The 27,146-nt window shown below is 33.6% G+C and overlaps 1 protein-coding gene across 1 annotated transcript in view; it reads right to left on the bottom strand.

Moving 5' to 3' along the window:
• The window catches only part of LOC127698984 (26S proteasome non-ATPase regulatory subunit 8-like), a 135,017-nt gene extending 108,084 nt beyond the window's left edge, over nucleotides 1-26,933 (bottom strand). The window contains exons 1-2 of the mRNA XM_052202776.1: nucleotides 26,779-26,933; nucleotides 18,513-18,585 (exon numbers count right to left, since the gene is read on the bottom strand). Of these exons, the coding sequence (XP_052058736.1) occupies nucleotides 18,513-18,585; nucleotides 26,779-26,913 (208 nt within the window). The 5' untranslated portion in view covers nucleotides 26,914-26,933. The remainder of the gene's footprint in view (nucleotides 1-18,512; nucleotides 18,586-26,778) is intronic.
• Between the last annotated feature and the right edge of the window lie 213 nt (nucleotides 26,934-27,146).

The raw sequence follows: 27,146 nt of genomic DNA, 5'->3' as shown, positions 1-27,146 counted from the left end.
CAATTTTTGATAAAATTAAACAAAACTTTAATTTAGGACCCTTTGGACGGTACCTCAATGTGGTATTATCTTATTAATAATGAAAAGAAATACAGGTTTAGATTAAGCATTTCAAAGAATTCTATATTTATTCAATTTATGTTGAAATCAAACACAGTTTAATTTTGGACCCCGATTTGGACCAACTTGAAAACTGGGCCCAAAATCAGAAATCTAAATATATGTTTAGATTCAGCAAATCAAAGAACCCCAAGAATTCAATTTTTGTCAAAATCAAACTAAGTTTAATTTTGGACCCTTTGGACCTCAATGTAGACCAATTTAAAAAACAGGACCCAAAATTAAAAACCTAAATACACGGTTAGATTTGGAATATCAAAGAACCCCAATAATTCAATTTTAGATGAAATCAAACAAAGTTTAATTTTGGACCCTTTTGACCTCAATATGAACCAATTAGATAACGGGGTCCACAAATAAAAAATCTAAATACATGGTTAGATTCAGCATATCAAAGAACCCCATATATTCAATTTTTGTTGAAATCAAACAAAGTTTAATTTTGGACCCCAATTTGGACCAACTTGAAAACTGGGCCAAAAATCAAAAATCTAAATACATGTTTAGATTCAGCATATCAAAGAACCTCATATATTCAATTTTTGCTAAAATCAAACAAAGTTTAATTTTGGACCCTTTGGACATTAATGTAGACCAATTTGAAAACTGGACCCAAAATTAAAAATCTAAATACACTGTTAGATTCGGCATAACAAATAAATAAATGTGATCAAAGATTTTACAAATCTAATGCGCCATACTGTGCAATTAAAGATTACTTCTTGAAATTTTTCAATATTTGAAATTTGAAAAAAAAATAATATTTGAAGAATAATTCTTTTTAATTTCTGAAATCTGAAATGAGAAAAAATTGGCCCCCCACAATTTCTTTTTATCCCCCCCCCCCCCCCCCCCTTTTTTCCCCCAAATAATTCTTTCCCTCAAGATATGGTCATAATTTCAATTCAAATTTCCAATGGAGTTGGCAACCATAATTACCCATTTAAATTTACCATAGTGCTAACTTAATCTATTTTATAATAGAATTAATAAAAATATAGTGTCAAATCTTTCATATGGATTTTTTTGTAAAAAAAAAAGATGAAAACATTTGCAGATATTTTTACTGGTCTTCCTTTATAAATATGCATTTCTTTAAACATAATTTAAAAGCAGTGTAAGGGAAGTAACCAAAACGTTGTATTTGGATTACCTCCCTTACACTGTTTTAGATTATCTTTATTGTTCATTAACCATTACTTTATACATAATTTAAAAGCAGTGTAAGGGAGATAATTTCAATGATGTATTTGATTTATCTCCCTTACACTGCTTTAAATTATGTTTTGTACTAAAGTATTTGTCCATTAACCAGGACAACCTTGTTTTTCCCCCTTTTTTGCCCCTAATTCCTAAACGGTTTGAGCCATAACCCCCCAAAGCAAATCCTAACCATCCCTTTGTGGTATGGAAACTTGTAGTATAATTTCAGAGAGATCCATACACCGTTCCACAGTTATTGTCTGGAAACTAGAAAATGCTCATTTTTGGCCCCTTTTTGGCCCCTAATTCCTTAACTGTTGGTACCATAAACCCCAAAATCAATCCCAACCTTCCTTTTGTGGTATTTAACCTTATGGTCAAATTTCAAAAAGATCCATTCACTTAAACTAAAGTTAGAGTGCGAAAACCAATATGTATTCGGACGACGACGCCTGACGACGACGACGACGACGATGCCAACGTCATACCAATATACGACCACAAAATTTTTTTTTATTAATAAACAATATAAGCTTAGTTTTTAAAGGAGTTCACTTCATAAAAAAAAATATATAGCATTCAGAAAATTAGTTTTTACAGAATAACAAACAAACTTGCCACAAAATTCTTCAAACAATTTACCAAAGAAAAGAAGAAAAAAATCCAAAATCTCATTTATCATTAATACAATGTCTTTTCAAAATCTATAAAACTTATCAGTAACAAGAAATAATTGTAACAGGATGCTGTTACGAAGTCTCCCAAACAAAGCTCCAATAATTCATCATTCCCATGGTCATCTGACATTGGCCAAAGTCCAGTACAAATTGGTTTGTGATATGCATAAGTGAAGCCATTTGATTGACCCTGTATGTCATTCAAATCTTCTTGAAATTACGAACAGGAATATATATGGTTGTTTAGGGGTGGAGATCTCGACCGTTTACAAGTTCTCAAAAGTGGACTCCCCCTAAATTTCTTTTGATTTGTTTTTTTGTCCCATACAAGAATATATATGGTTTAGGGGTGGGGATCGCGACCGTTTACAAGTTCTTAAACAGGAGGGGGTGCGGTTGACCTCAGGGGACTCGCCTTTTATTTCATTCGATTTGTTTTATTGTCCCATACAAGAATATATATGGTTTCGGGGTGGGATCTTGACCGTTTACAAGTTATCAAAAAGAAGGGGGGTGGGGGTTACCCTCCTGGACTTCCCCTATATTTCATTTGATTTGTTTTATTTTCCCAAACAAGAATATATATGGTTTAGGGGTGGGGATCTCGACCGTTTACAAGTTCTTAAACAGGACGGGGTGGGGTTGACCCCCGGGGACTCACCTTTCATTTCATTTGATTTGTTTTATTGTCCCATGCAAGAATATATATGGTTTAGGGGTGGGGATCTCGACCGTTTACAAGATAAAAGCACATTCTCAAATTGAAGGGGGGTGGGGTAAGAATATTCATGATTTAGAGAGACTTAATTATCTACAAAATGTCTAATAATGAACAGTACATTTCAAACTTCATTTATACAGTCCTTCTAGTAAATTTCAACATGATAACAAGAGTAAAATATTTAAAAATTCCACTTTTGGATATTAAAAATGGCGATAACTCACAAAGGAGATATACTAAAATCTTGAAAATTGAACTAGACCTTCATTAAGTCCCTGGAAACAACATATTTATTCGAAAAAAATATGTTAAAGCGTTTTCATGTTATTGTGCTGACACTGTTTGGCAGCCGCCCGCCGTACATCCCCATTTTAATAACCGATATTTCCTTCGAAAATCCGGTTAAAAATCTAAATGCACAATAAGATTCAGCATATCATAGAGCGGCAATAATTCAGTTTTTGATGAAATCAAACAAAGTTTAATTTTGGACCCTCTGGACCTCAATGTAGACCAATTTAAAAATGGGGCCCAATATCCAAAAAAGTTATACAAGGTTAAACCCCCAAAAATTAAAGACTGTAAATTAAACCCATTGAAATTGGTTAAAAGATTTGTATTTATTTTCAATTGAAGATTTCTAGCTATTGCGCAATAGCACATAATACTGTACAATTGAAGATTTCTTGCTTTTGCGCAATACTGTGCTATTGCGCATATTACTGTGCTGTTGCACAATACTTAGTTAATCTGTTATATATAATAATTTACACACCTTGTTTGGTGTGTATCTCCTGCCATATCAGTATTTGTTGCTTTTATATATAAATCAGAAATAATCAATGGAAAAATGGAAAATATTTAGGAAAAAAAAACCAAAAAATTATGGAAAAAAAAATCCCCCGAAAAATATTTTTTTGAAAAAATCTTGAAGAAAGAACTATGAACCCCCCCAAAAAAATCCCCCCTCCAAAGTTTTTGAACCCCCCCCCCCCCCTTTGGAGTAATTAACCCCAAACTCAATCCCAGCCTTCCCTTTGTGGTATGGAACCTTCTGGTAAAATTTCATAGAGATCCATTCACTTAAACTAAAGTTATTGTCCGGAAACCAAATGTGTTTTCGGGCGACGACGACAACGACATGATAGCATTATACAAACGCAAAAAAATTTTAGCGGCCGCATGAAAATTAATAATTTTCAGTGGTTAATAATTGAAAATCATATTAGCAATGGCAGTTCACTTTCAATTTCTTCATTTTTCTGAGTGAATCTCAAGAATTGAATCATGTCTATAGCATGTATAGAGACAGGATGTAAAAATTATTTATGTGTTTAATAAGATAAAGAAAATTACTGAAGGTCAATATATTGAAGGCATGCAGGAAACATAATATAAAGGTTTGAAAGATAAAATAAATGCCTCCAGATTATAAATCAAATAGAGTTCTAATGTTCAGTTATAATGTGATTGGTATTTGCAATTTGCATATGTATCATCTGTTTCATTGGACATCCTGTTTAAAAAAACTGGAAATTACAATAGGATTGGGACTTTGTATACTAGGCGAAGGAAAATGAAAACTTCAATAAATAGATAAAATAAACTAGAGGCTCTAAAGAGCATATATCGCTTGACTCGCTCACCTATAACTTCAATAATGGCCACTTTTTAGTAAAAATCATCATTAAAGGGATTAACTCTTTTAAAAGCTAACTGACAATTTCAGGTATGTTGAAGCATTTGTAGATCTTATCCTGCTGATCAATTTTCCTTTCTAAAGTTTCTGTTTATTTTTGTTTTTGTTTTTAAAGGGGCATTAGCTACGAGATATAAAAAAAATGAAAATATTTGTTTTTTGTTCAATCATTAATGAAAGTGAAATAGTGAAATAATAATTCGCTTTTAGCAGCCAATTTGGTTCAATTTTGTCAAAATAAGCTAAGAAACCAAAATGAAATTAAACAGACCTAGAAAATTCCAATTGCATGTGGTTTGTATCTATTCATATTTAAGTTTATATAGGGATATATGACCGTCGGCAGTCTTCGGAGGTCATCTCGATGGTTAATGATTTGATTTTTGGTGTTTTAACGCCACTTTTAAGCACCGCTTTTGGGCTATTTCGTGGTGGCCAGTTTTTATTGGTGGAGGAAGCCGGTGTGCCCGGAGAAAACCACCAACCTTCGATAGGAAAACTGACAATCCCAGTCAATCAATGGTTAATGATGTCTAGACAAATACACACATGAAATGTTGATACATATTATCGAGTCCATGCATTGTTGATTGTTTATTATAGACTTTTTGTAATTTGGATATACGTTTAAGTATGTTATAAATAAAATATGAGAATTTGAGTCAATTCTGTGAACATGAATTTGACAGCTAATGCTCCTTTAAGACAACAGGCAAAATATGCAAAATAAATTGCTTCGCTGAGCGCAACTGGATACGACTGCAGATGTCCAACCCTGAAAAGTTGGGGCCAAAATGGACACAATATTCACGCTTGATACAGGTCTGAATTTGGATTGTAATTAAATTTTTGACGCATAATAGCTTTCTGACATAGAATAACTGTAGTCAAAGAACTTCAAATTGGTTATATGATTTGAATTTATATTCAATTTTTGGTTTTGTGCAATACACTATGCTGTTGCGAATTGACCCCCCCCCCCCAAAAAAGATAATTTTACCCCGGTTTTTTGCTTTTGTGCAATACACTATACTGTTGAGTATTAACCCCAAAAAAAAAATATTTGAAGAAATTTTCTTTTAATTTCTGAAATCTGAAATGGGAAAATTGTCCCCCTGCCAATTTTTCACCTCCCCCCTTTCCCTTATTCCAAAAAAATTCTTTCCCTCAAGATATGGTCAGTATCTCAATTCAAATTTCTAATGGAGTTTGCAACCATAATTACCCATTTAAATACATCATAAAAGTCTTAAAATATAAAATGACATACATAGTCATGGCTAAAATTAATATTAATTAATAGTAACTGCTAAAAATAAATTGACAGCTAATCACCTCAAGACAATCATCATTTCTAAATACATAATTTACAAGCAGTGTAAGGGAGGTAATCAAACATTGTTCTTTAAAATTGATTTGGATTACCTCCCTTACACTACTTTTAAATTGTCTCAATTGTCCTTTACTGTGGATTCGTTTATTTTCGTGGGTACCAATTTTCCTGGATTAAGGAAAACTTACATATTCGTGGATATTTAATTATGTGGTTTTCGAAGTCTGTTTACAAGCCTATAGAAAATTTGTCATTCGTTGAACATTTAATTTCGTGGTTCACCTATACCAACGAAATCGACGAAAATTCGTATCCAACAAATAATAATGAATCCACAGTAACTCTTTATCTACCACTGACGGATATATACACGGTTTTTATCATCGTTTTGACCGCAGTGACTGATAAATCCCCTTGCATAATCAAGCGTGTATTCGCAGTGACTGATAGATCCGCTGTAAACATACACTTGCGCAGTCCCGGTGACGGATATTTCCGTAAAATATACCCCTGTTAAAACCCTTTAGATTGGACAAAACTGTTGGGGAATCCCGAAATGAACCAATGAAATTCGGTTTTACAAATGAATAATCTTTCAACTCATACATTCCTTTTCTATAAAAAGTGTGTGTTATTTACATTTAATTATGATGAATTTTACACGTGTTCGGAATGCAATTAAAACAATGGCGGATAAATGGGCTTCTTTGTTCAAATTGTATAGCAAAAGTGAAGAATTTGAAGGATTTATGCAATTAGAAAGCAAAATTGGAAGTATAGGAAGGGATAATTTAGCTTGTCGGAACAAGATTGCAAGTCTTCCGAGGATGAAGAAGCCAAACATGGACAAATAATTTGAAAACTTTTTACATCCGTTTACGGCAGCTTTCAAGCTTGATAATGAAAAGAAAAAAATTGATTTGGTATTTGTTTCATTTTTCAATTAATATTCAATAAATACTGATTAATTAAACATTGAATTAGAGTACTCATAACACAGCCTTAACAATTTGAGAAAAATTCTCTCACTGCAAATTATCTCTGGTAGTTAACCTACAATTCAGCTGCAGTAGCTAACTAAGCAGCAGTGTGTAGTAGTGAACTGTAAAGGTACCTGTGGTAGATAAGAAGTTAACCAGAAAAACCCTTGTTTTTCCCCTTTTTTTGCCCATAATTCCTAAATGGTTTGAGCCATAACCCCCCAAAGTCAATCCTAACCATCCCTTTGTAGTATGGAAACTTGTGGTATAATTTCAGAGAGATTCATACACTTTAACACAAGTTATTGTCTGGAAACTACAAAAATGCTTATTTGGGCCCCTTTTTTGGCCCCTATTTCCTAAACAGTTGAGACCATAACCCCCAAAATCAATCCCAACCTTCCTTTAGTGGTTATAAACTTTGTATTAAAATTTTATTGATTTCTATTTACTTATACTAAAGTTATTATCCGGAAACCATCTGTCTTCGGATGACGCTGACGTCAACGACAACAACGTGATACCAATATACGACCAAAAAATTTTTAATTTTTGCAGTCGTATAAAAATGGTTAAAACAAGAAATGATTGTAACAGGATGCTGTTACGAAGTCTCCCAAACGAAGCTCCCATAATTCGTAATTCCCAGTGTCGCCTGACATTGGACAAAGTCCAGTGAAAATTGGTTTGGTCCAGTAAAGTTAGTGCATTAGTGATGCCTGGGGACTAACCCTGTATATCATTCAAATCATCTTGGCATGACAAACCAGAATATATATGGTTAAGGGGTGGGGATCTCGACCATTTACAAGATACTAGAACATTGGGGGTGGGGGGAACCCCTGGGGACTGACCCTATACATCATTCAAATGTTCAAGAAACGACAAACAGGAATATATATGGTCTAGGGGTGGGTATCTCGACCATTTACAAGATATTAGAACATTGGGGGTGGGGGGAACCCAGTGGGGACTGACTGTATACGTCATTCAAATGTTCGAGACATGATGAACAGGAATATAAATGGTTTAGGGGTGGGGATCTCAACCATTTACAAGATATTAGAACTTTCTCAAATGGCAGGAGGTCGGGATGACCCCTGGGGACTAACCCTGTATATCATTCAAACCATCTTGGTATGACAAACCAGAATATATATGGTTTAGGGGTGGGGATCTTGACCACTTACAAGATATTAGATCTTCTTAAATAGCAGGGGGTGGGGGTGACCCCTGGGGACTAACCCTGTATATCATTCAAACCATCTTGGTATGACAAACCAGAATATATATGGTTTAGGGGTGGGGATCTTGACCACTTACAAGATATTAGAACTTTCTTAAATAGAAGGGGCTGGGGGTGAACCCTGGGGACTAACCCTGTATATCATTCAAACCATCTTCGCATGACAAACCAGAATATATATGGTTTAGGGGTGGGGATCTTAACCACTTACATTAGAACTTTCTTAAATGGCAGGGGGTGGGGGTGACCCCTGAGGACTAACCCTGTATTTCATTTGATGTGCTTTATCATGACAAACCAGAATATATATGGTTTAGGGGTGGGGATCTCGACCATTTACAAGATATTAGAACTTTCTCAAATGGCAGGGGGTGGGGATGACCCCTGGGGACTAACCCTGTATATCATTCAAACCATCTTAGCATGACAAACCAGAATATATATGGTTTAGGGGTGGGGATCTCGACCATTTACAAGATATTAGAACTTTCTCAAATGGCAGGGGGTAGGGATGACCCCTGGGGACTAACCCTGTATATCATTCAAACCATCTTAGCATGACAAACCAGAATATATATGGTTTAGGGGTGGGGATCTCGACCATTTACAAGATATTAGAACTTTCTCAAATGGCAGTTGGACGGGATGACCCCTGGGGACTAACCCTGTATATCATTCAAACCATCTTAGCATGACAAACCAGAATACATATGGTTTAGGGGTGGGGATCTCGACCATTTACAAGATATTAGAACTTTCTCAAATGGCAGGGGGTGGGGATGACCCCTGGGGACTAACCCTGTATATCATTCAAACCATCTTAGCATGACAAACCAGAATATATATGGTTTAGGGGTGGGGATCTTGACCACTTACAAGATATTAGAACTTTCTTAAATGGCATGGGGTGGGGGTGACCCCTGGGGACTAACCCTGTATTTCATTTCATGTGCTTTATCAAGACAAACCAGAATATATATGGTTTAGGGGTGGGGATCTCGACCATTTTCAAGATATTAGAACTTTCTCAAATGGCAGGGGGTCGGGATGACCCCTGGGGACTAACCCTGTATATCATTCAAACCATCTTAGCATGACAAACCAGAATATATATGGTTTAGGGGTGGGGATCTTGACCACTTACAAGGTATTAGAACTTTCTTAAATGGCAGGGGGTGGGGATGACCCCTGGGGACTAACCCTGTATTTCATTTAATGGGTTTTATTATTTAGAACATTTTCAATTAAAAAGATTGTGTCTATCACAAACGGTTTTCAATTTATAATCATTTGAAAATTTAAAAAAATAAAATCCCATAGGGTTCTATAGTAAAACCCTCTTTTCTTTTTGCCCCTCAAAGTACCCCTTTATAAACCCCATTGCACAAACAAAACTCTGATTGCACCACTAGACATGTTAGTCTAACATATTGTGAAACCCTAAGTTAATCTGACAAGCGGTTTTGGAGAACGGGTGCGGACAAGTTCAAATTTAAAAGTGGCGGAAGAGGAAGAAGAATAATAATAATAAGAACTGAGCAAAAACAATAAGTCTTCCCAAACTTCGTTTGGGAGACTTAATTATCATTAAAGGGCAATTACGTATACTCCTGTAACAAAGACAGTGTCTGAAGATTTCAGCCATGATGGCTTATTTGTAGATCTTGTCTTGCTGATCAGTTTTGCTGTTTTAAGTTTCTATCTATCTATTATAGTTTTCAAAATAGGCAAAATGCAAAAATTGGGAAAAATCTTCATCAAAGGGCAATGACTACAATTTGGGGTAGACTAATGATTTCAGCCATTATGGCTTATTTGTAGATCTTGTCTTGCTGATCAATTTTGTTTATAAAGTTTCTATCTTTCTATTATAGTATTCAAGTTAATAGGCAAAAATTCATAACTTGGGAAAAATCGTCATTAAAGGGCAATAACTCCAATAATGTGTCCACTTGACAATTTCAATCATGCTTACTTAATTGTAGAACTTGTCCTGCTGATCTTTTTTGCTATTTCAAGTTTCTGTTTATCTATTATCATTTTTGAGATAATAGATAAAAATGGAGAGAAAAAATCGTAAAATTTGTCATTTAAGGGCAACAACTCCTGTAAGAAGACATCTGACAGTTTTGATGTGAATAGACAGTATATATATGCAGATCTCATCATTCTGAACAATTTTGCCCTGTCAGATTTTCTTTTTCTAAAGAAGTTTTCAAGATAGTAGACAAAACTTCTATCCCTATGTTCTATTTTTAGCAACGTCAGCCATGTTTGTCAGCAGGCGAGGTTATCAGACACATTTTTTAAACTTGATACCCATTGGTGATTGTGGCCAAGTTTGGTTAAATTTGACCCAATAGTTTCAGAGGTTATGATCTTTGTAAAAGTTTACGGACAACAACCACGGATGACAGACAATGGACGCCAAGTGATGGTAAAAGCTCACACTGGCCCTTTGGTCCAGGTGAGCTAAAAAGTAATCCCTTAAAAGATAAAATCCAACGGTAGCTGTATACACTTTTCTGTTTACAACTAAAATCCAACAGTGCTTTGACTTTGTATGAATCTACACATACAGTTTCATGACTTTAAACCAACAATGTATCCAATTAAATATTTTCATCAAAGGTGTTATAACATAATTTGTACCTTATTCACAGTCATTTATTTTATATCAAAAGAAAACCAATTCAGCAACAATTTTTTTGTGACCTGTCATATGTCTCAGGTTCAGGTATCATTTCTTTTTTTAAAGGAAGCAACTTGTTTGGCCTTTTAACTTTATTTATGAAAGAAAAAGATATGTGCACATTAAAAAGAAGAGGCTCTCAAGAGCCTGTGTCGCTCACCTGTATTTACTGATGTTTTGGAAATCATGTAAAATAAGGTTAAAATCATAATTAATTGTATTGGATATAAGATATTATAATGATATCTAAGATAATAACAAAAAACTGCAAAATTTTTGTAAAATTACTAACTCAGGGGCAGCAACCCAACAACGGGTTGTCGGATTCGTCAGAAAATTTCAGGGCAGATAAATCTAAATCTGATGAACATTTTTGTCACCTGTCAGATTTGCTCTAAATGCTTTAATTTCAGAGATATAAACCAAAAACTGCATTTTACCCCTATGTTCTATTTTTAACCAAGTTGGCCATGATGGTTGGAAAGCGGGGTCATCGGACAAATTTTTTAAACTAGATACCCTAATAATGATTATGGCCAAGTATGGTTAAATTTGTCTCAGTAGTTTCAAAGAAGAAGATTTTTGTAAAAGATTACAAAAATTTACGAAAAATTGTTAAAAATTGACTATTAAGGGCAATAACTCCTAAAGGGGTCGACTGACAATTTTGGTCATGACAACTTATTTGTAGATCTTACTTTGCTGAACATTATTGCTGTTTACAGTTTATCTCTATTTCTATTAATATATAAGATAATAACCAATAAAATGCTTCGCTGGGCACAGCTTGATACGACCGCAGAGGTCGAACCCTGAACAGTTGGGGCAAGTTTGGACACAACATTCAAGCTTGATACAGCTCTGAATTTGGATTGTGATTAAATATTTGACACAGCATAGGTTTCTGACACAGAAAGAATGTGGTCTAAGAACTTGAATTTTTTTAATTTACCTATTATGGTCCAATGTCCAAAATCAAAATACATGGTTAGATTCAGCATATCAAAGAACCCCATATATTCAATTTTTGTTGAAATCAAACAATGTTTAATTTTGGACCCCAATTTGGACAAACTTGAAAACTGGGCCCATAATGAAAAATCTAAACACATGTTTAGATTCAGCATATCAAAGAACCCCAAACATTCAATTTTTGTTAAAATCAAACAAAGTTTAATTTTGGACCCTTTGGACCTTAATGTAGACCAATTTAAAAAACGGAACCCAAAATAAAAAAAATCTAAATACAGGGTTAGATTTGGAATATCAAAGAACCCCATTAATTCAATTTTTGATGAAATCAAACAAGGTTTAATTTTGGACCCTTTTGACCTCAATTTGAACCAATTTGATAGCGGGGCCCACAAATAAAAAATATAAATACATGGTTAGATTCAGCATATCAAAGAACCCCATATATTCAATTTTTGTTGAAATCAAACAAAGTTTAATTTTGAACCCCAACTTGGACCAACTTAAAAACTGGGCCCATAATGAAAAATCTAAACACATGTTTAGATTCAGCATATCAAAGAACCCCAAGAATTCAATTTTTGTTAAAATCAAACTAAGTTTAATTATGGACCCTTTGGACCTTAATGTAGACCAATTTAAAAAACGGGACCCAAAATTAAAAATCTAAAAACACGGTTTGATTTGGCATATCAAAGAATCCCAATAATTCAATTTTTGATGAAATCAAACAAAGTTTAATTTTGGACCCTTTTGACCTCAATATAAACCAATTTGTTAGCCGGGCCCACAAATAAAAAATCTAAATACATGGTTAGATTCAGCATATCAAAGAACCCCATATATTCAATTTTTGTTGAAATCAAACAAAGTTTAATTTTGGACCCCAATTTGGACCAACTTGAAAACTGGGCCAAAAATCTAAAATCTAAATACATGTTTAGATTCAGCATATCAAAGAACCCCATATATTCAATTTTTGTTGAAAACAAACAAAGTTTAATTTTGGACCCCAACTTGGACCAACTTGAAAACTGGACCCATAATCAAAAATCTAAACACATGTTTAGATTCAGCATATCAAAGAACCCTAAGAATTCAATTTTTGTTAAAATCAAACAAAGTTTAATTTTGGACCCTTTGGACCTTAATGTAGACCAATTTAAAAAACAGGACCCAAAATTAAAAATCTAAATACACGGTTAGATTTGGCATATCAAAGAACCCCAATAATTCAATTTTTGATGAAATCAAACAAAGTTTAATTTTGGACCCTTTTGACCTCAATATGAACCAATTTGATAGCGGGGTCCACAAATAAAAAATTTAAATACATGGTTAGATTCAGCATATCAAAGAACCCCATATATTCAATTTTTGTTGAAATCAAACAAAGTTTAATTTTGGACCCCAATTTGGACCAACTTGAAAACTGGGCCAAAAATCAAAAATCTAAATACATGTTTAGATTCAGCATATCAAAGAACCCCATATATTCAATTTTTGTTAAAATCAAACAAAGTTTAATTTTGGACCCTTTGGACCTTAATGTAGACCAATTTGAAAACTGGACCCAAAATTAATAAAATGCTTCGCTGGGGCGCAGCTTGATACGACCGCAGAGGTCGAACCCTGAACAGTTGGGGCAAGTATGGACACAACATTCAAGCTTGATACAGCTCTGAATTTGGATTGTTATTAAATATTTGACACAGCATAGGTTTCTGACACAGAAAGAATGTGGTCTAAGAACTTGAATTTTTTTAATTTACCTATTATGGTCCAATGTCCAAAATCAAAATACATGGTTAGATTCAGCATATCAAAGAACCCCATATATTCAATTTTTGTTAAAATCAAACAAAGTTTAATTTTGGACCCCAACTTGGACAAACTTGAAAACTGGGCCCATAATCAAAAATCTAAACACATGTTTAGATTCAGCATATCAAAGAACCCCAAGAATTCAATTTTTGCTAAAATCAAACTAAGTTTAATTTTGGACCCTTTGGACCTTAATGTAGACCAATTTAAAAAACGGGACTTAAAATTAAAAATCTAAATACACGGTTAGATTTGGAATATCAAAGAACCCCAATAATTCAATTTTTGATGAAATCAAACAAAGTTTAATTTTGGACCCTTTTGACCTCAATATGAACCAATTTGATAGCGGGGCCCACAAATAAAAAATTTAAATTCATGGTTAGATTCAGCATATCAAAGAACCCCATATATTCAATTTTTGTTGATATCAAACAAAGTTTAATTTTGGACCCCAATTTGGACCAACTTGAAAACTGGGCCAAAAATCAAAAATCTAAATACATGTTTAGATTCAGCATATCAAAGAACCTCATATATTCAATTTTTGCTAAAATCAAACAAAGTTTAATTTTGGACCCTTTGGACATTAATGTAGACCAATTTGAAAACTGGACCCAAAATTAAAAATCTAAATACACTGTTAGATTCGGCATAACAAATAAATAAATGTGATCAAAGATTTTACAAATCTAATGCGCCATACTGTGCAATTAAAGATTACTTCTTGAAATTTTTCAATATTTGAAATTTGAAAAAAAAAAAATATTTGAAGAATAATTTAATTCTTTTTAATTTCTGAAATCTGAAATGAGAAAAAATTGGCCCCCCACAATTTCTTTTTATCCCCCCCCCCTTTTTCCCCCAAAAAAAATCTTTCCCTCAAGATATGGTCATAATCTCAATTCAAATTTCCAATGGAGTTGGCAACCATAATTACCCATTTAAATTTACCATAGTGCTAACTTAATCTATTTTATAATAGAATTAATAAAAATATAGTGTCAAATCTTTCATATGGATTTTTTTGTAAAAAAAAAGATGAAAACATTTGCAGATATTTTTACTGGTCTTCCTTTATAAATATGCATTTCTTTAAACATAATTTAAAAGCAGTGTAAGGGAAGTAACCAAAACTTTTAATTTGGATTACCTCCCTTACACTGTTTTAGATTATCTTTATTGTTCATTAACCATTACTTTATACATAATTTAAAAGCAGTGTAAGGGAGATAATTTCAATGATGCATTTGATTTATCTCCCTTACACTGCTTTAAATTATGTTTTGTACTAAAGTATTTGTCCATTAACCAGGACAACCTTGTTTTTCCCCCTTTTTTGCCCCTAATTCCTAAACGGTTTGAGCCATAACCCCCCAAAGCAAATCCTAACCATCCCTTTGTGGTATGGAAACTTGTAGTATAATTTCAGAGAGATCCATACACCGTTCCACAGTTATTGTCTGGAAACTAGAAAATGCTAATTTTTGGCCCCTTTTTGGCCCCTAATTCCTTAACTGTTGGTACCATAACCCCCAAAATCAATCCCAACCTTCCTTTTGTGGTATTTAACCTTATGGTCAAATTTCAAAAAGATCCATTCACTTAAACTAAAGTTAGAGTGCGAAAACCAATATGTATTCGGACGACGACGCCGGACGACGACGACGACGACGCCGGACGACGACGACGACGACGACGACGCCAACGTCATACCAATATACGACCACAAAATTTTTTTGCGGCCGTATAAAAATCTAAATACACGGTTAGATTCGGCATAACAAATAAATAAATGTGGTCAAAGATTTTACAAATCTAATGCGCCATACTGTGCAATTAAAGATTACTTCTTGAAATTTTTCAATATTTGAAATTTGAAAAAAAAATAATATTTGAGGAATAATTCTTTTTAATTTCTGAAATCTGAAATTGGAAAAAATTGACCCCCCACAATTTCTTTTTACCCCCCCTTTTTTCCCCAAAAAAATTCTTTCCCTCAAGATATGGTCATAATCTCAATTCAAATTTCCAATGGAGTTTGCAACCATAATTACCCATTTAAGTTTACCATAGTGCTAACTTAATCTATTTTATTATAGAATTTAAAATATAGTGTCAAATCTTTCATATGGATTTTTTTGTAAAAAAAAAAGATGCAACATTTGCAGATATTTTTACTGGTCTTCCTTTATAAATATGCATTTCTTTAAACATAATTTAAAAGCAGTGTAAGGGAAGTAACCAAAACGTTGTATTTGGATTACCTCCCTTACACTGTTTTAAATTATCTTAATTGTTCATTAACCATTACTTTATATATAATTTAAAAGCAGCGTAAGGGAGATAATTTCAATGATGTATTTGATTTATCTCCCTTACACTGCTTTAAATTATGTTTTGTACTAATGTATTTGTCCATTAACCAGGAGAACCTTGTTTTTCCCCCTTTTTTGCCCCTAATTCCTAAACGGTTTGAGCCATAACCCCCCAAAGCAAATCCTAACCATCCCTTTGTGGTATGGTATAATTTCAGAGAGATCCATACACCGTTCCACAGTTATTGTCTGGAAACTAGAAAATGCTTATTTTTGGCCCCTAATTCCTTAACTGTTGGTACCATAACCCCCAAAATCAATCCCAACCTTCCTTTTGTGGTATTTAACCTTATGGTAAAATTTCAAAGAGATCCATTTACTTAAACTAAAGTTAGAGTGTGAAAACCAATGTGTCTTCGGACGACGAGGAAGCCGGACGACGACGACAACGTCATACCAATAAACTACCGCAAAAATTTTTTGCGGACGTATAAAAACTGCAAAATTTCCTTAAAATTACCAATTCAGGGGCAGCAACCCAACAACAGGTTGTCAGATTTGTCTGAAAATTTCAGGGCAGATAGATCTTGACCTGATAATCAGTTTTACCCTATGTCAGATTTACTCTAAATGCTTTGGTTTCAGAGATATAAGCCAAATTCTACATTTTACCCCTATGTTCTATTTTTAGCCGTGGCAGCCATCTTGGTTGGTTGGCGGGGTCATCCAACACATTTTTTAAACTAGATACCCTAATGATGATTGTGGCCAAGTTTGGTTAAATTTGGCCCAGTGGTTTCAGAGGAGAAGATTTTTGTAAAAAGCTAACGACGACAACGACGACGACGGACGACGGACGCCAAGTGATGAGAAAAGCTCACTTGGCCCTTCGGGCCAGGTGAGCTAAAAATGATCTTCACTAAGCCTAGGTGGTCAAGTGGTCTAGCACGTTGGATACAGTCCTGGCGATTTGGTGTCACGATATCTCAGTAGCATGAGTTCGAATCCCGGCGAGGGAAGAACAAAAAATTTGCGAAAGCAAATTTACAGATCTAACATTGTTGGGCTGATGTTTAGACGAGTCGTATATATATATATATATAAATAAGAAGATGTGGTTTGAGTGCCAATGAGACAACTACCATCCAAGTCATAATGTGTAAAATGTAAACAATTAAAGGTCAAAGTACGGCATTCAACATGGAGTCTTGGCATATCCAGCAAGCTATAAAGGGCCCCAAAAAGACTAGTGTCAAACAATTCAAACAGGAAAACCAACAGTCTAATCCATATAAAAACTAGATGTGTCAGAACGACACGAATGGCCCCGTCTCAAAAAGTTTTAAATCTGCAATTTCAACAACACATGTGGACACAAACATGCATGGATAGTATCCAGGTCTCAAGACCAATACTAGTTTGATGACAAATTTCCTTGATCAATGAGTAGTTAAATTTCAAACTATCAGCAAACAGGAAGTGGATGTACTGAAGATGTGTTGAAACGACATGAAAATCAGCATATCGAAACAAAACATAAACTTGATCTGTAACTCATCATGGTAGACTCACATATCAAAAATCAGCGCAAAATCTGAAGGTGTATAGAAAAAAAAGTCTGTATAACTGTGATTTTCAACAATTTATCAAACTCCAAAGTCCGTAATTTCGGCAAAAATTAGCAGAGTGTAACGAATCTTAAACTTGATCTGTTACTCATCATGGTTAACTCACAAACCAAAAATCAGCCCAATATCTGAAGGTGTTTAGAAAAAAAGTCTGTATAACTGTGATTTTCAACAATTTATCAAAGTCCAAAGCCTGTAATTTCGGCAAAAATTAGCAGAGCGGAACGAAACTTAAACTTGATCTGTGACTCATCATGGTTAACTCACATACCAAAAATCAGCCCAATGTCTGAAGGCGTTCAGAAAAAAAGTCTGTATATGGTTTGTTGCGAAATGACGTAATGATGGAATGACGAAATGACGGACAAGGGTGAAACTATATGGCCCCGACAACTTTGAGAAACACTTATGAACCACACCAACAATTGACAACCACTGAACAACAGGCTCCTGACTTAAGACAAGTGCATAAAAATGCAGTAGGTTTAAACGTTTTAACAGGCACAAACCTTCACCCTAACCTGAAACAGTGGTATAACATTACAACATAAAAAGACACACAATAAAATATCAATTGAAATGGCTTACCTCGATCAAAAGGACAATACACAAAAACAAGTATATATACACTGAATGAATAAGTTTGATCTATGACACAATATAAATAACAAAGATGTTTCAATGTCAAAAAGACAATTTCAACCTAGGACAAAATGGCGTTAAATAAAGTAACGTACCGGGTAAATTAAATATAATTTTGTTGTTAGTACAGAAACATTTTTTACAAAATAAATTTGTTGTTCATAGTACGAGTACAGAAGTGAATAAATTTGTTGTTCATAGTACATGTACAGAAGTGAATATAGTTCATTTTTTATCAAAAACTAGCTATAGGGCAAAAGAATCATGGGCAAACAGAATCAATACCATCTTGCATTCTGCATCTTTGGAGGCAGGCAAGTCAAATATAAAGTACCCTTGCTACTGATAACATAATCTAGGTAGTTAGACATAGTTCTTATATCCTTTGGAAATGAGAATACAAAGTAAACACAGTACGCTGAGAAATGAATGGAGTAATAATTATGTAATAACTTACGTGCAACAAGAAGTTCTTGCTTAGTAGGAGCTGTATCATCTGTTGGTAAAAATGTAACACCAGTCAAGGCAATCTGTAAATAAAAATATTCTATTGAAAGATATTATACTACAAAGTAACTGACATTTAAGAGAGATTTTTCTGTTTTTCAAAATTTTATTTTTGAATTTCACATAGTCTTTGAATACTGTACATTTTTTAAACAGATACAATGATGGTGACAAAGTTTGCCTTGCCCAAAATTACATGAATGTTTTTTCTACATACATACTTGTACATGTAGCTTCATTAACTTAATATGAAACAGTCATCCTCATTGAGTACAATTAAATTTCAATAAGGTCATAGACAACAGACATACATTTTATGCAAGACAGAAACTTCCAACCATATAATATCTATTTGTGACAGACATTTTCTAAATTAAGGCATATATAGTCATGATAGTGAAAAGCCTATATATCTATGCTGAAAAAGAATAACCCTGATTACTTCAAAAAATACATAACAATTCACTTGTAAAAAACTTACATGCAGTGGGACACTCTGTGATATCTTCCATTACATTCCTCTAGTTTGTTCTTGTCCTGAATATGCATGAAATAGTTGCTACTGTATGTTAAACATACAGAAATCCACTATTCAACATATTTTTATATTTTTCTCTGCTCCATTAACACATTGCTGTATTGAGTCTTAAATTTTCTTTAAATTTGTAATTCTTTGTTTTGTTGTGAGAACAATTTGCCATTTCTCCAATCATGAAAAGAAGATCATAAAATGACCCTCTGAAATACATACTTTACATAGTTTCACTGTGAAGTACTAATTATAGACATACAAACTAAGGTATTTGAAGATTAAAGTTATTGTACTGAACTATTTGTGTTGACTTGTGTTTGACCGCAGAGGTCCAACCCTGAACAGTTGGGGCAAAAATGGACACAATATTCGTGCTTGATACAGGTCTGAATTTGGATTGTAATTAAATATTTGACACATAATAGGTTTCTGACACAGAAAAACTGTAGTCAAAGAACTAGAACTGGTTATATGATTTGAATTTATATTCAATTTTTTGCTTTTGTGCAATACACTATGCTGTTGTGAATTGACCCCCCCCCCCCCCCAAAAAAATTACCCCCCCCTTTTTTTTTGCTTTTGTGCAATACACTATACTGTTGCAAATTGACCCCCCCCCCAAAAAAAAAAATATTTGAAGAAATTTTCTTTTTAATTTCTGAAATCTTTAATGAGAAAAAAATGTCCCCCCCCTCACAATTTCTTTTTCACCTCCCCCCCCCCTTTTTCCAAAAAAAAAAATTCTTTCCCTCAAGATATGGTTATAATCTCAATTCACCTATTTAAATACATCATAAAAGTCTTAAAATAGAAATGACATACATAATCATGGCTAAAATTAATATTCCTTAATCAGCATTTTTAAATAGTAACTTCTAAAAATAAATTGACAGCTAATCACCTCAAGACAATACAACATTTCTTTATACATAATTTAAAAGCAGTGTAAGGGAGGTAATCCAAACATAACATTGTACTTTTTTTTAATTTTCTATTAACCAGGGAACCCTTGTTTTTTCCCCTTTTTTGCCCCTTATTCCTAAACGGTTTGAGCCATCCATCCCTCCCCCCCCCCCCCCCAAAGCCAATCCTAACCATCCCTTTGTGGTATAATTTCAGAGAGATCCATACACCGTTCCACAAGTTATTGTCTGGAAACTAGAAAAATGCTTATTTGTGGTCTTAATCCTTGTGTTTAAATTTCATTGATTTCTATTTACATTTACTAAAGTTATTGTCCGGAAACCAAATGTCTTCGGACGACGATGACGACAACGACCTGGTACCAATATACGACTGCAGAATTTTTTGCGGTCGTATAAAAAGTTCATGTTGTCACCACCAGTATAAGCATCCCTATGCTTTGCATTCTAAAACATCCATCACAGGCAAGACACAAGCTTACTGAATTCCACCACATGTGCAAGTTTATCCTAGTCAAAAACCTTGTAAGTTTTTGTCTGTTGATATCTCTTAAGGCTTTCAAGAGTGGGCTGGGGATTTAGAGGTTGTTACATGCACTGTTAACTCATTCGCCCCCAAGAGATTTCTGGAAAATCAGGCATTTTCGAAAATTTGCAATCATATGCAAATTATATGCAAATAAGCAGACTCTTGATGCTGTAACTGATGCTCATCTATTAAATTATGTATTGAGATTTGGGGGTGGATGGCATGGGTGGGGGGTGGGTTGGGAGGTGGAATATTTTCTCGTGGGTTTGAACCCACCCCCACTGAAAAATGTTAATTTTCCGTCTATTTCCGATTTTAAAATGACCTTGAGAGGTGAACATTGACCAGACTGTTTCTTTGTCATTCAAGTATTACCCTATAGTTACAGCAGTCCATTCATGCTAACTGGGAGTATATTGGACTTAAGTGTCTTGCTGGGGAATTATTATTGTCAAGTCAGGTCTGCCTAAATGTCCGTTTTTACGGATTTTTGACAAAACGGTGACCTAGATTTTACAGACTAGATTCCTATTGGCCATATTATACCTCGTTGTGTTCCTGTACCACCTATGCATGCATTTATGATAATAGTTTATACCTACAGTCACTACCAGTTACGTAGTGGCCATCAAAAGATGCCCACCCCCACCTGATTTTGGCTACTTTTCACGTTTTTTCCGATTTTGAACTCTTAAACAGCTTTCAAAGTGCCATATTTTCATGAACAGACATCTGAGAAGAGTTTATGGACCATGAACTGCTTGGTTGAAGTCCCTGCTATCATGACAGTTCAGCTGGTGCAGTTCAAAAAAGGTATGGAGGGTCATACGGGCCATCAAAGAATGGTTGTCGCCATCACGCCTACAGGCGGGATTGGGGGCTAAAGGGTTAATTAGCTTTCAGGAAATTACATTAGGAGTAATGAGTGGAATCAGACAGCAGAGTAGATGGTGTTAAGATAGGCCCATTAACTTATTGTATCTAGTTGAACCCTGTCCTTTTCTAGTCTTTGCTTATTGACATATGCAAGCTATTTCAAATAATGGGGGCAAAAATTCCTTCTTCCTTTCATTGGTGTCATAAGGTTTCTTTTGATTTTCTTCTCTGATTTAGTCCTTCATTATCTTTTACTCAGGAATAGACCCTTGTTATTATTGTAGATAATAATAAGAATCAAAGTGCTTGTGAGAACTGAAGGGTAAAGATTGCTTTCATTTTGCAAATTTGTGAATTTTTAAATAAAACATTGAATTGTACTTTGCTAGGCAAACTAAAAATTTAAGTTGAAGTTATTTTCCTTTTGTCATGATTGTACATTTGTAGAACTTTGAACCTACTTTTATAACAGATTCATGCACCATGCATGCATTAATTATGTAATTCTTAATAAAAAATGTTTTCTTGACAAGTATGGTAATTCAAATACACATCATATTGTTACTTATTTATCAAAGTATAACATACATATTTCATCAATAAATTGCATGACATTGACTAGAAATGATATATATAATGATCATCATCACTTCACTGCATTATTTTGTTTGAACTATTAAAGGTTGTGATAAACCTTGGAAGATATAGATATCAAGTCAGTACCACATATGGTTTTGATCATGCAATCTTTACCCAAAAACTGTTGTTTTAATTGGAGGAATTAAAAAAATATTGATTTATCAGAGAGCAGCAATGAAAATTTGTATGCATTTAAGGCATTCAAAACCTCAAAAAGTATACTTCTTTATTTTAAGAAAGAAGTTATATGCTTGTTTTAAGGTAGATTAACTGTATACAACCATCTTGGATTGTAAAATAGCAGTTCACAATCGGTCTAGTCCTTTGCTTAACCTGCAAATTTTGAGACAGATTGGCAATTAATGTGTAAGACTGTTTATTTGAATAAAGAAAACAAGTGATTAATTGCATTATTTAGACTGTTTTAACAAATACCAAATAGTACAACTGGTTGGCTCGTTATGAATAAAAAATAAAACAAATCAGCTGAGAAATTACGCAACATCCTCAAAAAAGAAATCATTGTAAAGTGATAACACATTGTCCACTCCGTTTCCCATTTAAATTGTTTTGAATGTTAAATCCAAGGATGTTCAGAGTCATGAGTCATCGTACATGTATTTATTTCATTTAATCATTAACAGTATTAGTCCTTGGTAGTTTCAAAAATCTCAATTTTTCCTTGTCAGTCACCATTATTATTTACCTTGCAACTTGTAAATCACAAGTTGTCTCCCTTATAAGGATTATAATACAGTGTCTTTGACTATGCTATGAAGTCAGTCTGTCAGCGAGTTTTAGCAATTTTCAAATTTTTTTGGCATCTTAAATAGTCATTTCGCCTGCAAGATTATGCCCGGCCTTTGTGTTGGGTTCGGGATTGTCCTGTTGGTGGGTTGTACATAATCCTGATAGGGGTGAACACATACATGTATTCCACTGTAACCTTGCAACAATTATCAAATTTTTTTTTTATGTATAAATTGTATTATCATATCTACCATGTCTACTGTATATTTCTGCTTACATGTATGTTTAAAATCTCTTCCCGCAAATTTCAAATGTCCTGGTAATATTAACACCACGAATTGCTTGTAATTACAGAAAAGTCAGGTGTATCCGCGCACCTAAGACTTTTAGCTTCACATTGGTAAATTCATAAAACCAATAATCTGATAATATTGTGAGAACAAATTCATAACATTCTTTAATTTCATGGAATCTTCTTAAAGTATGATTTCAACCTTAAGATCATTTTGTGTTATTTGTGTCCAAAATTAAGGAAACTCCCTATTTTGACTGCTCTTCAAATGTTCTGAGATTTTGCGCATGCCATTTAAAAACAGTAACTTTTGAATAAAGGATGGATTTTATACGAAATACTGTCAGAGATGTGCAGCAAAAATAATTTCATTTTGATAAAATTTGCCTTAAAATTAAACAAATTTTATTTGATGATGTCATAATCTTTATGGAAAATGATTTAATATAAATGTAGTTAATCATTGGTTTGCAATTATAAATTTATGCTTGAACTTATCAATTTAATCTTTTCTGTCCCTTTGGAAAACTTAAACAATTACAAGAATGTTCTATTTATGTTTCATTGCAGATATAAAGAAATCTGGTAATGCGCAATATCACTGGCTGCACGGATTCCACTGTAATAACATAACAGGACTGAGAGCAATAATATGAGACAAATTAGTGTGCTGTGTGCAGAATGTGGTCCCTCCTTTGGATACCTTTAATATTAAAAAATTAAAACACAAGTGAACCAACGCCTGGTAAATCTTCTGTCAGTAGATTCCATAAAGTGGATACCTCGGGTATGCAGGGTCGTTACGATAAAAACATAAAATGTAGAAGGTTGTTACTGGACCTTCTACACTTTAATATTAAAGAATAAAGCAGATTTATAGTATTTAAAGGAGACATGACACGATTTTCAATTTGTGTTTCAAAATGTTTATTTATACTTAACTTTCCCCAAAAATACATCGATAGCAATATAAGTTTCAACTATTTAGGAAAATATGTATTTTAATGAGATTTTAATGCAACGATTTATTGACCTGTCAAATATGCATATTTCCATCCCGAAGTCACTCAGAACGAGGCTACTACGTCGGTGGTTACATTCATTCATATTGACATATGGGTACAGCACAAATTTAGTTTAGATTATTATCCAACAAAATGCATGACAGTGATAAACAATGATTATGTGTGATGCCGATGGATTCAACAATATAATTAAAAAGAATATTGACATGATATTTTCTGTTTTTTGAATGACACGCAGACTTAGAAGGTGTAAAGATGGGACTTTTTAACAAGCCCAAACTACACTTCTTTTTTCACTTTCATTAGGATTCCAGAGTTGGGGTCTCGGGTGCCATGCCATGAGTTCATCATAGGTCACAGGTGTACGGTACAGATGATTGAGTTTCGCAATTTCGGGTCTCATTTGAAGTTGCAAACTTCAAGTGTCACTCCACATGGGGGATTGATAAAGACATATATTGATTACGCAATATTACTTCAAAAGCTCTTTGTGTACATCCTGAATGTTGGTTTTGCCGAGGGCACAGGTGAAATTGGAATATATTATTGCTGTGTACAGAAAACAGGTACAACTACCTGATCACATATGTTTAATGAATACCTGTAGTACGACCATACAATACACTATGTACCACCAGTTAAATACCCTAACCCGTGTTGATAACTAACAGACAGCATGTATATAGATCTTAGTTTTATTGCTTTTAAGAATATGCAGATATAAAAAGGTTTATAACGGATGCATTTTTTAATTGACTTCTTGAGATGGAAAAGTAGTATTCTTGTATGCTTGCAAGTCTATAACTTCATAAGAAATTGTTAGACATAAAGCATAAAAAGCAAACAAGGAAATGATACGAGAATGTGAATTATGTCTTTTACATTCTTTTTCTGACACATTCCCTATTTCCATTCTCAATTTTATTATATTGAACATCGCATATAATTATTGACAACTATTTAGTTGGTCATGTTGGTAAAGATTCAGATGATGAAAAACATTTCATTTTAAAATGGAAACTTTATAATAAATGAAGAAAGTGTCGTTTACCGTACGGCCTCCAATAATGAGAAAACCCCATACCGTATATTCGGCTATAAAAGTTCTCAACGTGAAAATGTGAAACAATTTTAACGAGAAAACTAACTTATTTATAACAAAATAAATTTTGAAATGTATGATTTTTAAAGGTAAATAACATAACACGTGACTAAATCACACTACAAGTGCCTTCTTACCTTTCACCTGGTCAAGTATGCTATAGGTGTCAACATTTAATCACTAAAACAACAGCCTCCAATAAATGTTTTGTATTGTGTAATTTTATACATTAGGTGCACCGTGAGACGTAAATAAAATATTGAATCAAATTGTTTACATAAAAGGGGGAAAGTAATAAAATTGTTAATTGAATATCCTAATGCAGAAATAGTGTGATAAAGGATTTTTCACTATACAAATCCTTTGTGGGATGTATGGTTTCCAACCAAAAAAATTATAAGCATAACTTTTGGTGATAATGTATACTTATTAAAAGTCTCTATGTAATAAAAAAAATAAAAACGGACACTTTGCGAACGCCTAATTTGACTTTTACTATCTTTTTTTTTTTTCTGCTTCTGGCGCACACATAATTATAACATTACCGTAACCAAGAGAAAAAAAAAGAACAATTTGATCATCAATAATTAGAAATTTATATTTTCAATCATGAATAAAAAGTAGTTTTATTTTAAATGAAAAAATGCAGAAAGCGGTCTATTAAATTTATTCATCAGACAAACCTAATATGTATTGTAACAATCCGATCGGTATTGTCTGAAAAATCGTTGTTTTTTGGACTCTTCGCATTTAGAATTAATATCCTTTTCTTGGTTATTTTTCACACACAATGTCTTTATAGTTTGTCAGTAATCTGGAAAAGTGCTGTCAATACCGTCCATAGTGTATTGACATCATCTAGTTAAGAGACATTTTCCCAGCTTGTAACCACTGACGTCAGCACGATCACGTGATCGTTATCTAATTAAAAATCATTCTTAATGACAAGCGCTTGATTCTTTGACCAGAAAAATGCTGATTTATCAGGTTTTGACCAGCAAAATTGTACAAAACATGTTTTAAGACTAATATTTATTAATTTAATGAAAAAAAAAAAAAAAAAAAAAATCGTGTCATGTCTCCTTTAAAACTGGATGCAAAATGACTCACTTTTTCAGTTTTTGGGCGAATTGGTTTGTGTAAACAGGAATCTGGGAGAAAACCCCTGCTCCACAAAATTTATAACAAGAAGATACAAATATTATCAACTATCAAAGATTTTACGAAAAATGTTGCATCTGCCCTACTCAGGCTACTGCAGATAAATTTTATGGACAGTTACATTTAAAAGTGCTCTTTCATCATTCATGAAATAAGAGAACAAATGCTGACATGTCTCGTCTGCCTTACTGATCATGATTACCGCAGGCTTGTACTTATTTGGACTTGTGATTACTGTAACACGGAGTCGAGGAAAATATCAACCAAAAATCGCGAATGGTCAATATTAAGAGGGGGGCTGTTATGACTGTACAATTTTGAAAATACAAAAACAATAAAAATGGAAATCATTTGATCCATGTTGATCTGTTTGTCAATTTACAACACCTTTAACTTGATCAGCAACTCTCCGCATCTATCCAAATTTTGTGGTTTTTTGTCCCATTCACGTTTCAATGTTTGATACAAAACCACTATGTCTTTCAAAGACGACATGTTTTTCCGCTTTCCGAAATTCAACATGATAGTGTTAGATAAAACTTGTACTCCAATCCCGAACCCGAGCCGGAATTTAGTGAAAGATTAGAAGAATTAGTGGACATTTGACAAACTGGACAACTCTATCCTGTTAATTGTTATAATGCGGTGTGGACAGAATGTATGGCATTCCTCATTTCTGTCGACTATGAATTACAGATTAATAGATTTTCATCTCGATATCACTGAGCACAGAAGTCATTTTGTTATTTATATGT

Source organism: Mytilus californianus, unplaced genomic scaffold (genome assembly GCF_021869535.1).
Source record: "Mytilus californianus isolate M0D057914Y unplaced genomic scaffold, xbMytCali1.0.p SCAF_4, whole genome shotgun sequence".
Classification (NCBI taxonomy): Eukaryota; Metazoa; Mollusca; class Bivalvia; order Mytilida; family Mytilidae; genus Mytilus; species Mytilus californianus.
The sequence above is the reverse complement of the archived record's forward strand: the minus strand, read 5'-3'. Positions and strand labels throughout refer to the sequence as shown.